We start from the raw sequence: 13,296 nt of genomic DNA, 5'->3' as shown, positions 1-13,296 counted from the left end.
GAGCTCCCCACGCGACGAGGATTACTCGTAATATCAGAACAACCTAAATGGCACACGTGGTGTGAAGCGCCAGGCTCTGGGCAGCCCTGTGCCTTGTGTGTGGGGATGCCAGGCGCTTTGGAAGTTGGGCACCCTGCACTCGAGAGCTGGGTCTCACGTGAGGATGGAGGGCGGAGCAGGAGGAGTGGCCCGGAGGAAAGGCCTTACCAGTAGTAGAGCAGGAAGAGGAAGGTGGGCAGGGAGACGGCCAGCTGCAGCCAGCGCCAGTGGGGGAGGACGTAGGCCAGCCCGGTGAGCAGCACCAGCCCCACCGTGAAGGCCACCTGGTACAGGATCGCCACCGTTCTTCTGTAGTCCGAGCCGACGACCTCTGTGACTGCGACAGGAGACGTGGTCATCACGCGGGCCCCTTGTGGTGCTCAGAAGCTGAGGGCCCCGGTCCCCTCCCTTTCTCCCCGGGCGCTGCCGTGCCTCCCCCCTGCCCCACGTGCCCCAGCTTCTCTCTGTCCCGTGTCCTGCATTTCTCTTTCCCCCAAACCACAGCCATGCTCAGCTCTCACCTTCTTCCCTGCGCCCCTCACACCCGTCGGCTGAAGCCCCCAGGTTCGCCAGGCTGCTCTGTTCCCGCCTTTTCCCTGCCTGTCCCTTTCTGTCTCCTCGTTGACCATGAACGGTTCTCCCACTGGCCTCTGCCCCCAGAGCCTTCTTCCTGGAAGCTCCAGACTGAGCCAGGATACTTTTCAGGGCCCCGGGAGTGTTCGTTAATTGAGCAAATATCTTTGCATGCCGCCTTGGGACCCGGCACTGCTCTGGGTGTCTTCGCCAGCGAGCTCATGGCTCTCAAGGTAGGAACGGGGTTTCTCTGGGCCCTAGAGAACTATTTCTCGGAAGAGGGATGCCAAGTGACAGGACATAGTCTTCAGAGGTGACGAGACATGGCTGTTTCTCTTCTCCCCTCCACGAATGGGCAGGAACGTGGATTACCCTCACTGCTCTCGGTGCCCCACCCCGGGCTCGGGGAAATGCATGCAGCTGCTGTACGACACTTCCCTCCAGGAAGGGAGGTTTTGTTTCCTATTATTACCCTTCATAGAATATTTGAAAGGAAAAAAATAGGCTAATATGTAGAACTACTCACATTGGTTTATACCTCAATTTTCTAAAAAATCTTAATGTTTCTTTCCTTTCTTATTTCATCTTGTGCTTTCTCTCCTAACTCTGGTGTGCCATTCAGTCCAATTGAGTTTGTTTTATTTCTTTTAAGGAGTTGCTGGTTCCTTCATATTTAAGGTGTTAAAATATTCTCCCACCTGTCTCTGCTTCCTGCACCCCCACTGCCAATCTTTTGTTCCCCAAATAGATTAGTTGATATGGAAACGCGGGATCTAAGCAAAGGTCTCTCAGATACAAGGAGAAAGCAAAGGAGGTCACACCTGCCCCGCTCTCTGCCCTGGTCACACAGACACCTACACGTAACCAGTGTCCTGTGAGTTCCCCAGACCACAAACATCCCCCCAAAAGCCCCATTCCATGCGTGGCCCCCTCCCACTCCACCCCGCCACCTGACCACTGCAGGTCACTAAAGTCCAGGCAGCCTGGGCCCCGGGCATAATTACTCAGCGTGTAGCCGGCCATCCAGCTGCCCTTGCTGACCAGCCCCTGCAGCAGGCGGAAGAGCAGCACGGACACGTAGTCGGGCACCAGGCCCATGAGCACGCCCGCGATGGCGTTCACCAACACGGTAGCCAGGAGACACAGCTTGCGGCCAAACCTGCAGAGACAGGAGACGGGGAGGGTGAAACCTTGGGGTCAGACGCACAATGGGACGCCAAGGGTCCTGGTGGGAGGCCCACCACGCTGCTGTCCTGGCAGACCAACGCCGTCCTGGGAGGCCACAGGGGACTGTCGGGACAGCACCGCCCAGCACGTGGCCTGGCCATCGGTCCCCAGAAGCTCTGCGGCTCTTGCCGGGCGCAGTGGGGGTCCTGGGTGCTCTCAGCCCGGCCCGGCCCGCGCTGTCCTCCCGCGTTGAACAGACGCGTTGCTGTTAACGCAAGTGAACAGGCTGTGCCGAAAACCAGGCTCGTCCCCTCACATAGTTAATCTCGCGATGGTCGTAGAAGACTTTCTGTGAAAACATTCAGTTCTAGCAATGTCGCGAACGAGGACTGACTCTTCTTGCCTTTGTTCCTGAACGGAATGGCGAGTTACTTGCTAAAGTTCCGCACCAGCATCAGCTTCGTGGGCTCCATCTTTTCAACCGCATCCCCCGCTCGGACAGTCCCCAGGAGGCCAGGGGCGAACTCACCCCCTGGCTGGCCCAGCCCGGCCTGCCCTGTCCTCTCTGCTGCGCTCCGCCTGTCCCCAAACCGACTTCGCTCGCCAGTCCTGGCCACTGCCTCAGGCCTCCGTCCCTTCCCGGCACCGTCCCGCGCCCGCCAGTAAACGCCCGTGTCCTTTACGGACCAGGGAAACTTCTCACCCTGGGGTGCCAGCCCCGACTGCGTCGTGTTGGTCTCCTGTGTCCTTGTCTCCTGTGGGGGCCGCGCGGCCCTCTGAGCTCGGCCGGGTCCCTCCCTCCGTCTCACATCCTCCTCTTCCCACCACCACCGTCATCCTGGCCCCCAGGCTGTGCCGCTCCGGCCTCCTCCACGCCAGCTCGGGTGAAAGAGCTGTCCGTACACCGGAATCCGCTTCCTCACCGTCCGCTTCTCTTCAGTCGTCCCTGTCCCGGCACCGTGGCCTCCACATCCACAGACTCCGAGCGTCCACATTTTCACACTGCCCCGGAGAGGAGCCGTCCTTCTCCCACCGCCGTTTCTTCTAAGTGTCCTTTGCTGGCGCCTTCCTCCCTACTACCCGCCGCGAGCTGAAGCTCCCTCTGCACCCTCTTCTAGCCTATCTCCAACACGTTTTATAGCCTTAAACACAGGCTGCTGGAGACAAATCCCAAATATTGAACCCCAGCCCAAAGCTCGCTCCTGAGCTCAACTCACACACCCAACTACCTCCTGATGTCTCTTCCCATACGCCCCACGGGCCACTCCTAACACGTCCCCAAACTGCACACACCTAAGCTGGAACTCTGGCTTCTGCATCACCCCGGCCCTACAAACAGCTGCAGCGAAATCCGTTCCTCACCACGCTCTCCCATCCCAAGCCCAGTCCTGCACACTTGCTCGAAGCGTAAGCCTTGGCTTTGCCCCACATTTCTCTCAGCCCCCCACCCCAACTGTGCGATCCTCACACACCTCAAATCCCCCCCTTGCAGCCCACGGCAGCCCAGAGCACAGGTGGCCACGGCCGGTCTCCACCTATGTCAGCAGTAGGTTCCTACTGGCCATGTTCTTCCACCCTGTCCCCTAGAATCCCCTCTGCTCAGGGCACTGAGGGTACGTGTAATTGGACTGGCCTGTACATACCTGTCTGCGATGTAGCCGACGGTCAGAGAGCCCAGGAAGAAGCCCATGTTCACGCAGGACTGAAAGAGGTCCAGCTTCCAGGCATCGGCACACACCAGGTCAAACTGCCAGCCACAGCACGTCAGGAGGGACCAAAGACAGAACCGTGTGTAGGTCAGGACCACACCCTTCCATCCTCTCTCCAGGCAAAGTAAATGCGTCTCACTGCACTGGGAATCCCGGGCTGTTCCACAGTTTTCTCTTACCGCACTTCCGTAGGACACAGTTCACGGTTTCTGGGCAATCACTCAGTACGTATCAGTATGCAGCTGAGCCTCAAACAATTCGAGTTTGAATCCACGGGGTGCACTGACATGCAGATTTTCCCAACAAAGGCCACACCAAGTGCGCCTGCCTCTCCCGCCTCCCCTCCCACCTCCTCCACCTCTGCCACCGAGACAGCAAGACCCAACCCTCCTCCTCTTCCTCCTCCTCCTCAGCCCACTCAGCATGGAGATGATAGGACCTTTATGGTGTTCCACTTCCACCTAATGAACAGTAAATATACTTTCTCTTCCTTATGGCTTTCTTAAATAATATTTTCTTTAGCATACTTTAAGAATACAGTGTATAATACCGATAACATACAAAATATGTGTCCATCAGTTTTCTGTTATCAGTAAGGCTTCCAGTGAACAGCAGGTTATTGGTGGCTAAGCCTTCAGAGAGTCAACTGGGTGGGGAGGAGGCTGGCGCCCCCAGCCCCACATTGTTCAAGGGTCAACTCTATTCCTAAGACCCTGTATCACTCTCATCGTGTATTAAAAAAAGAGGTTGTTGTCAAGTGCTTTGTCATCGACAGTTGGTTATCAAAGGACAAAATGTCTTTGGTAAAGGGAGCAAGAACAGATAAACCTTCTCAAAAGAGACACGGCTGCTAGGTAAGTTTTCTAAAAAGAAATACAGCCAAGTAATTTTCCAAAAACAGGAATGTAGCAAAAGAAATATCATCTGTTTTCCAGAATTGGTCCAAGATCCTTCATCATATTAAGACATATTTAATTAAATAAATTGCACTAATAATTATGTACATGGTGTTGTCACCGTTGGAGCTGTGACAACTCGAAAAGGGGGGAGCAGAGACAGTGGGGGCGTCTCAGGGGCAGCTGGCATTCCAGCATCATGTGGGGTGGGAAGAGACTTAGGGTCCCATGTGCCAAGAGCCAGGGGAGGGGAGGGACCAAGTGGGGAAGACAGAGGCAAAGATGGGCGTGGGCTGCCAGGGAGGGGCTTGCTGTGTTTGGGGTTTTGGAGAAGGCAGATGCTCTCTGTGGTTAGAGGCCTTTGAGGAAGAAAAGCAGGTGGAAGGGGCATGGAGGAGCCCCACCTTCCCTGGCACAGAGAACAGGGTGACACTGGCACATGCCTGGGCATATGTGAGGCTCTCTTTAGAGCTGAGAGAGGCACAAAGAAGGCCACACTCCAGGAGACCAGAGGCTGGAGTGGGAGGGCTAGGGCCGGGGCCTCTGGCTCCCTCCCCATCCCCGGGGCAGCCCCTCCTGGGTGGAGTTGGGCGACACATCCGTCCTCCCCGGCCCTGCCTTTCCACACTGCTCTATTTGCTTCAGATTCATGGCTCCACCTAACCAGGGGATGATGGCAGCCAGTCCCTTAGCAGCTGCGGGCCTCAGTTTCCCAGTCTGAAACAGCGCATGGCACCTGTTGTCCTGTCACACTCGGGCAGCTGCTGTGAGCATCCTGATCATGTGAAAACTGTTTTGGTAAGTATTATAATAAACCATTTCATTTTAAAAACTGAGGTTTATTATCTGCTCCCCCAAATCTCTAAAGTTGCCGGTTTGAGCCACGCCCCTGCCCCGACTCTGGGGCCAGACACTCAGAGCCTCGGGGGCTCTGAACGCAGCCAGCCTGGGTTCCGCCTGACTGGAGGCTTCACTCCCAGATATGAGCACTTTTACCCTGAAATGCAGGTAAAACTCTGCAGTATCACCTGATTTTCAGAAACTAGTGTGTTAACTCCTGGGAACTGTCTTCCGCAGGGATTCGACGCCTGCTCCGCCTGCTCCTGTGGGCGGTTCAGCTCTGGGGCATGTGACAACCTGCTCAGTGTCACTCTCCTTCTCTCCGCCAATCCCAGTATTTATCTCCTCTACACTCTGGCTCAAAACACAGCTTCTCCATGGAGCTTCTCCCAGGCGCCCCACGCAAAGCATAGCTGTTCAGCCGGCGGTTCCTGGGCCTTCCTGCCTGCCCTGTGCTCTGCCGTCCGAGCGTGCAGGGCCGGATCTTTCCTGGGGGTTATCTGGCTGTCCCAGGGTCTCTATCTCCAACGGCCCAACTGTCTCTTTGTAGCCTCCACCCACGTCGCCGAGACAACTCTCTGTGTCTGCCGTGGGAGATTTCACTAAACACATAGGCACGGGGCGTGTCGAATTGTTACTCCTGGGCCTCAGTTTATCCCCTTCTTGGCCATTTGGCCATTGTTGTTTTTTTTTTTTTTTTTTTTTTTTGGTTTTCTTGCTAACGTCTGCAAGTTAGTGTCTCTGTAAGGTGTTCCTGCCGCCCTCCCTGACTGCCGCCTTGCCCCGGGACTGCGCGTGAAGCAGACAGCTCCCGAGCTAGAGGAAAGTGTGTCTCACCTTAAACACCCGTCGGAGGAGAGCTACCTCTGCCCCAGCCCCTGCAAGGCTTATAGACCTGCCGTACCTCCTCCGCTCCCAAAGTCAAGCCTACCCACCATGTCCCAACACTCCTGTGTGCACCTGGGAGGAGGCGGGGCTGCACGAAAGGCGGGGCGGAGGGGGTGTCCCAGGCCCGTTGGCTGCTCTTGCTGGGATCTCACCAGGGCCGGGGGACCCTTTCTGGCACAGTAAATACAGCAACAGGGCAATGTTCACCAACTCAGGAACCCCCCGCGTCCTTGTTAAAATACAGATTCCTGGGGGATTCTGCCTCAGTAGGTCATGAATAGGAATCAGGGGAGCCCAGGGATCACGCAAGTTTGGGAAACATGGACGTAGCCACCCCTGTCTCACGCTGGTCAGAGACCTCTTTCTCAGCGTTTGTGGCTGATGGAAGACAGTGGCCTCTGGCCTGATGCGGGGCTGAGGCTGAAGCCGTGGCTGATGGAGCAGAAGCTCTGGATGGGCGAGTCAGAAGTCACGGGACATCCACATTCCTTCCCCAAGGGACCTCGTGACCTAGCCCCTAAGCCTTGGGATGGTAGTTAAACTTGGTGTTCAAACAAGTTAGCGCACCCTCCTTCTTTAAGCAAATTCCAATGTCCAAGGCAAAGGTAGGTTAAAAATTAGTTCTGCAGCAATGAATAACTAAGCCTAATTCCTCAGTGATGATCTGCAGTTTAGGATGAGGAGCTGGGACTCAACGGAAAGGGGGAATTGAAGTGGGAGGCAATTCCCACCTGCCACCCCTGCCCACCCACCCAGCCATCCGATCACCCTTGAGTGCCTTCAACCGCCTGCCACCCGCCGCCCTGCACCTCAACACGCCCAGAATCAGCTCTCTCCTGAAACCTCTTCAAGGTCTCTGTCAGCGAGATTGCCAGGATTCCTGCGATCCTCACCAAGGCTCTACATCTTGGGGTCACCTGAAGCCCCTCATTAGCTGTCGCAGACAGCTGAGCCATCCTGAGATGCTCTCGGGCCACTTGCGTCTGCCCCCCGTTCCTGCTGCCACCCACCGAGGTCCCCTCGCCTGTCTCCTCCACCTGCCCACACGGCTGCCTCTCCCAGGTTCCCTGCCTGGCTTTTAGTAGCTCTGTTCTCCCCAGGACCAAAGCCCCCAGCCAAACTGGGCACGCCTTCTCCGCAGCCTGTGCGATGTCTGCATCTTTTCCATCGTTTCTTCCGTCCATTCCCACGATAAATGTGTTGTTGGCTTTCCTCACCATGGCTCCTTCCTTGGCCTCCTCACAGGTGTCCCCACCTCTAGTGAAGCCTCCCGTCCCCCCACCACCCTGCTTCCCACCCATTCACGAGGTCCACCTGGGAGCATCTTTTTCCTCTGCCCAGATAAGACCAAAGTCTTTATCAGAGTTAGTAAATAAAAACAGAGTGCCCAGTTAAATTCGAGTTTCAGATAAACAACAGTTTTTTTTAGCATGTGTTCCATGCACTGTTTGTATTCCCAGTCATAGTTATCAGTATCAAATAGGATGCAATAACTGGGACAAAATTACCCTATAAAATTGTGTTATCTGAAATTCAGACATAACTGGGCATCTCATATTTTATCTGGCGACCCTAGACAGGGACTCTGTGTCCTGACCCCAAGGCGAGATGCCATCGACATCTCCCGTGACTCCTACAGGACCCTGGATTCCAATCAGCTTAACAACTCTTTGCTCCCTGAACTCATTGCTCCTCTCCCTGGAAGCTCAGTGCAAGCTCTCCCTCTGGCCTGAGATCGACTCCCCCTCCCTGCTGTTTCCTCCCCTTGCTGGTCAAAATACCACATGAGGCTCAGCTCCAATGCCACCTCCTCCAGGAAGACGCCCAGGATCAGCTCAACAGCTGAGATCTCTCCCCTTGTAGAGCCCACCAGTCCCTCTGTGCCCTGCTCGCAGCACTCACCACATGCGGCCTAGGGCTGGCATTAAATGGACACTGGCCTCACTCTCGCTGCTCCTCCCCTCTCATCCCCGTGAGCCTGCAGGTGCGTTGAGGGACCCCACAGCCTCCTTCCCTCCCTCCCTCACGGCATCACGCCCCGCGCTGGACAGAGGGAAGCCCTGCACACGCTCGCCGAATGCCCGGGTGGGCGAGTGGATGGATGAAGGAGCGAGTGCGTCTGATCCTTCCACACAGAGCGAGCCTCAGTCCCGGGGAGCAGACACATCCCCTTCCTGCTTTCAGGAATATTCACCTGCCCAGCAGGAGTGTCGGACAGTTGAATGTCCCTGGAAGGTGAGTGTCACCGTAAAGCAAGCCGCACCAGCACCTGCTCTGCCCAGGTGAGCAGGTAGAGCGCTGACTGGGCCAGGAGGGAGAGGGGACCCTGGGCTTTCCTCCAGAAATGGCCCTAGACGTGTCCCCACTGCAACCACTAAGGAAAGGGAAGAGAGGATGACAGGAGATCCCAGAAGCCCCGTGAGCCTGGGGGCGGTGGGGGTGGCGGGCAGCCGGGAAGGACGGGGGGCGGGGGTGGAGCCCAGTGACCTGGTATTTCAGGTAGGTGGTGCCCGTGCCAAGCCTAGGCCGCTGCTGGCAGGTCCTCTGAGCAGGCGCTGGCCTTGGCTTCCCCAGTTGGCCAAGTGACCACGGGGGTCACAGTGCAACACTTGCACAACGGTCCGTGACGGAAAAACCCTGGCAGCACTTCCTGCTAAAAGAGTCTCAAAGCAAAATGCTCTAACAACCAATTAAACTTCCCAAGCCAGGCTCCTCTGATGCCATCGCCCTGTCCCCCAGGCCGAATGGGACCACGTGGAGTGTGAGGCTGCACAGTCCCCGGCTGAGCTTCACATGCCTGTGAGGCAGTTACCATTGTCCCCGGTCTGCCGGGGCTGGGGGTGCTCAGAGAGCCGGAGCGGCTTACCCAGCGACGCTCAGCGAGGGACTCAGGCAGTCCGACCCCAAAGCCGGGGTGATTCCCAGCCCCCCAGCACCCCTGCTCAGGTCACTTGGCATCACTCTCGTGAAGGGCGGCGGCCCCACGACTCTAAGTGCGGGGCCTGAGTTCAGTGTGCTCTGGGAGAAGCCTGGGGGGCAGGAGGAGAGGACCCCGGTCTGCCCGCAGACTCGTGTCCACACAGACCCGCTCCTCGCTGTGCCGGCCGGGCCTCGGGCCTCAGCGTCCTCTCAGACACCCGGCGTTTGTGAGGATCAAACCAGAGAAGAATGCAGGGCGCCCGGACAGAGCCAGACCCCTGCCAAGTGCATGACAAGCACTTCTCCTCCCTCTTTCCCGACGTGAAACAGAACCGTGGGGGATGTGCTTTCTATTCCTCCCTGCCCCGAACCCTCCCCGTTACCCAAAACGCAGAGCCTGCTCTCACCTCGGTGACGATGGAGGAGCCGGGCGTGTCGTACACCCAGCCGTGCTCGCAGGGGCCCAGCGGCAGGTGGCTCCTGTTGGCGGCCAGGTCGGCCAGGGGGTCCGCGCAGCGCAGGGCGCTCTGGTTCCAGTCCACCTGGTAGCGCCTGCACTGGCGCGGAAAGGCCTCGCCCGCGGGCCCCGGGCCTGGCACCGTGTAGTTCAGCTCCTCCACCCGGCTCCAGCCGCAGCGCCGGCTCAGCTCGGCCACCCCGGGGCTGCGGCAGTGGTGGTCAGGGGTGAAGCCCAGGAAGACGATGCCCACGTAGATGGGCGCGAAGGCAGCCGAGAGCAGACATAGGGTCAGGAAGGCTTGCTTCTGGAACCAGCCGAACTCCCCAACCTGCTTCAGGACGTCGTCCACGGTGGGCATGACGGGTCAGCACCCTCACCGCCCAGGCCCGGCCTGCTCTGGCTGCAGAGGGTGGGTGCAACGTCTCTCTTAGAGATCTTTGAAAAGGGGTGTTTTGAAATCAAGGGGCTGTCCAAGCGTGATAAGTCTGGAAGGCAACCAAGTGGAAATAATCTTTTACCCCACAGTGCGGTCTCAAAGCAGGGGTGGTGTGCACAAGGCTGCCTGGCCAACCTCTTTGCTTTGCCAGGAAAGCTCGTCAGCAAGGTTGAGACCCTGAGAGAGCTGGAGCCCACTGCAGAGCGAGGGCAGAGAGCAAGGCAGCACACCGCACAACCCCCCGGTCTCTTCGGGCTCCTCTGAGAGATCATCTACGGAAGAGCTTCTTAGAGCTCAGACAAATCAAAGACAGCAAATGGGCTGCTCGGCATAGCCGCAGGTTCTCGAGCCCCTACAGCCCACATTCCTGTCCCCAGCGTCAGCTCTGTGTCCCACTCGCAGCCCAGCTCCCTGGCCCATCTCTGCTGAGCCACGGTGGGTGATGGTGTGTTTGTTCTCCAGGCCCCAGTGCCATTTGTCTCTGAGGGATTTAAGGCCAGAGGCCGGTGGAAAAGGGAGCCATGAACAACCAAGGCCGGAGCTCTGGAGCCCCGCAGCCGGCCAGCCACACCAGCCAGCGAACTGGGCAATGCGCACAGCAGCCTCTGCCGGGGGCACCCGCTCAGGGCTAAGCGTGTGTGATCCAGGGCATTCCCACGGCAGCCTTTGAGGAGAATGCTACTGTCCCTGCTCCACAGCTGGCAGGACAGAGGCCTAGGGAGGTAAAAGCAACTTTTGAAGTTCGCACTGTTACTGGCCTTAAACGTTGTCCCGCTCTGAAGCAAGATCTCTGGATTTATCGAGCTGCCCTTGGCTGCCCTGGGGACTCCCCAGCAGCTCATCTGTTGGTTCCTTTGTTCATTCGGCAGATATCTGCTGAGTTCCTACACACTTCAAGCTGTGTGCCAGGCTCTGGGACATAGAGACGGGACAGTCCCCAGCTCCAAGCTCCCCAGACCAGGGCCTCTCAGCTGAGTGCGTCAGAACCTGTGACTTGCTTGTGACCGATGGAAACAGCGAAGGTCGTGGATGACTCTCCCGTGTTTACGTCCTGGAAGATTGTAACATCTGCCTTGCTGGAGTCTCTCTCCCTTGCTGGCTTTGATGGAGCCAGCAGCCCAGTGGGGGAGGCCCACAGGGCAGGGAGCTGGGGCACCTCTGTCTGACAACCAGCGTGAAACTGAGACCCTCAGTCCCACAACTGCAGGCACTGAATGCTGCCAATAGCACGCCAGCTCGGGAGCGCATCTTTCTCCAGACAGGCCCTGTGATGCGTCCAGCTCACTGCAACCACCCTCCCAGCTGCAGAACCAGCAGACCAGGCGTGCGCGTGCTGGACGCAGCTCAGTTTGTGGTGATGTGGTTATGCTGCAGTAGACAGGAAGGCCTCGGGCTCCTGGGAGTCCCAGAGCACACGCAAGGCCTGCAGAGAGTGAGCCTGGTGCTGCTGTGTGTTTGTGCGCAGCCCACTGAACAGGGTCTGGGCGGGGTGATGCGCTCCCCATGCGCCCGACTGCCCAACAGCAGCCCTACTCGGGACCTGAGGCCCCTCCATGGCCCTCCACAGAGTACCCAGTGCTCTCCGGCAACCCAGCCTGCTGCTCACCCCTGGTCAGCCAGGCTTTCCAGAACCCCCTGGGACTCCAGTGGGTGCCAGCACCTCCCCTGGGCAGGCCCCTCACCACCTGGTTGTGACACAGCCTGAGTTCCCAGGGAAACGGGGCCAGGGAGCTGCCTCTGCACAGGCGCCAAGCCCCAGTGTGCTCCAGCCCAGAGTTGTTGACGGAAGGCACCCCTGGGTGGCCAGGCAGAAAGCAGCCCGCCCTGTGCCAGGCCTCAGCCCCAGGAGGGGCTGCGACACCGGGGGCAGGTTAGCAGGTGCACACGATGCTGGGTGTCCCCTTCGCTGCCGAGAGCCTCATCTCCCTGCTCCGTGGGCACTGGCAGCTGGAGCCCCAAGCGCAGTGGCCCGTGGGCTGGTGTGGTCAAAAGCATGGCCCACCGCAGGGAGCTGCAGCTCCCAATCCCCTCCTTATGGGTTTTCTTCTCTGGACATGCTCAGTTGCTGCCCAGGGAGGGCACAAAGGGGCTGCTGCCCAGGGGATGGAGTGGGGCCCAGAACGGCGAGAGGGAGAGGACCAGAGCAAGGCCCTCCCCAGAGCAAGGCCGTGGAGCCCGTGCAGAGCCGGCCTACTCCCCTGAAGCGGGAAGCAGCCGGAGTGCAAAGGTCCTGCTTTCGCACACTGGGGAGAAACCAGGGCCCCTCTGGCCCCACCTCCTGAGTGGCCCGGCCAGGCCCACTGCTCCCTTGCTCCACGGAGAAGAGCAGCTGCCCTGCTCCGGGCGGGAGCCGCCCTTCCCAGCTGCTCAGGGCTCAGGCCCTCTCTCTCTTATTGGACTAGGTGGCCTCGCCCACTGCTGCAGCCTTCCCCTCCCCCATCTCCCAGCCCCACGGCTCAGACCCACGGAGGGATGGCTGGACACCCCAGCAATCAGAACTGCACAGTGGCTATTGCCGCCATCCTATTATAGCTGAGCCTCTGGGATGGTGGAGCAGGCTCCTTGCTGGGCCACTCATGATCCGACAGAGCCTGTGAGTTCCCACATTGCAGGTGAGAAACCATGGCCTGAGGGAGCAGGTCACCTGCCCAAAGTCACGCAGCTGGCTCCAGGTGAGTCTCAATACATCCCTTCACTCAAAGCCCGTCACCAGTCACCAGTTTTCCAAAACTCCCTCTGCCGCGACCCAACTCACCAAACATCCAACCGGATGCGAATTCCAGTGGCCGTCTCCCTCTGCTCCAGGCTCAGGACCTCCCGGGCCAGCAGGTGGAGATAGGGGCAGGAGCTGGCACAGAGCGGGGCTTGCCTGGAAACACAGAAGGGAAGAGCCGGGCTCAGCGGCAAGCCCAGATTTGCGCGGGAAGCGTTGGCCACCGCGGTGCTGTCCATGGATTCCAGGAGACATTCGACGTTCCCAGTGAAGTGGCTGTCAGGCCTGTGACGACATGCTTGTGGGAAAATCAGCCATGGTTCTGCAAGTCAGTCACTGGGGACTGAGCTTGCCAATCCCTGGGGACCCTGGATGTGAGGGACAGCAGCCTGGGGCGCAAGCTCCTGCTCTGGCCACTGGGTGCCCTCCCCGCCTCTCGCCTCTTGGGGCTGTGCTCAGGCCCCTGTCACCTGCCCAAGGCTTCCTCAAGGGCTCCCGGGGTGGGCTGTTTACCCCTCTGTGCCTGCCAGGAGGGGACCACCGTGGTCCCGGAAGCTGGAAGAGATTCCCCCTCACAGCCTCACAGGAACCAGCCCTGCCGATTCCTTAATCTTGGCTTTCCAGCCTCCACTGCTGTGGGGTGGCAGTTGTGGTAC

The 13,296-nt window shown here is 58.6% G+C and overlaps 1 protein-coding gene across 5 annotated transcripts in view; it reads right to left on the bottom strand.

Moving 5' to 3' along the window:
- SLC22A1 (solute carrier family 22 (organic cation transporter), member 1) overlaps positions 1-12,796 on the bottom strand; it is a 34,682-nt gene extending 21,886 nt beyond the window's left edge. The window contains exons 1-5 of one of the 5 annotated variants that reach the window (XM_012646837.1): positions 12,683-12,796; positions 9,439-9,976; positions 3,423-3,526; positions 1,617-1,771; positions 208-376 (exon numbers count right to left, since the gene is read on the bottom strand). In XM_012646837.1, coding sequence (XP_012502291.1) covers positions 208-376; positions 1,617-1,771; positions 3,423-3,526; positions 9,439-9,849 — 839 coding nt within the window. In that variant the 5' untranslated portion in view covers positions 9,850-9,976; positions 12,683-12,796. Of the gene's footprint in view, positions 1-207; positions 377-1,616; positions 1,772-3,422; positions 3,527-9,438; positions 10,134-12,682 lie in introns of those variants that run through there. The other 4 variants (XM_012646838.1, XM_012646840.1, XM_012646839.1 and 1 more) reach the window with 4 other exon arrangements.
- Positions 12,797-13,296: the final 500 nt, after the last annotated feature.

The sequence above is a fragment of the Propithecus coquereli genome, unplaced genomic scaffold (genome assembly GCF_000956105.1).
Source record: "Propithecus coquereli isolate 6110/MARCELLA unplaced genomic scaffold, Pcoq_1.0 Scaffold25, whole genome shotgun sequence".
NCBI lineage: Eukaryota > Metazoa > Chordata > Mammalia > Primates > Indriidae > Propithecus > Propithecus coquereli.
This window is presented reverse-complemented; position numbering and strand designations above follow the sequence as displayed.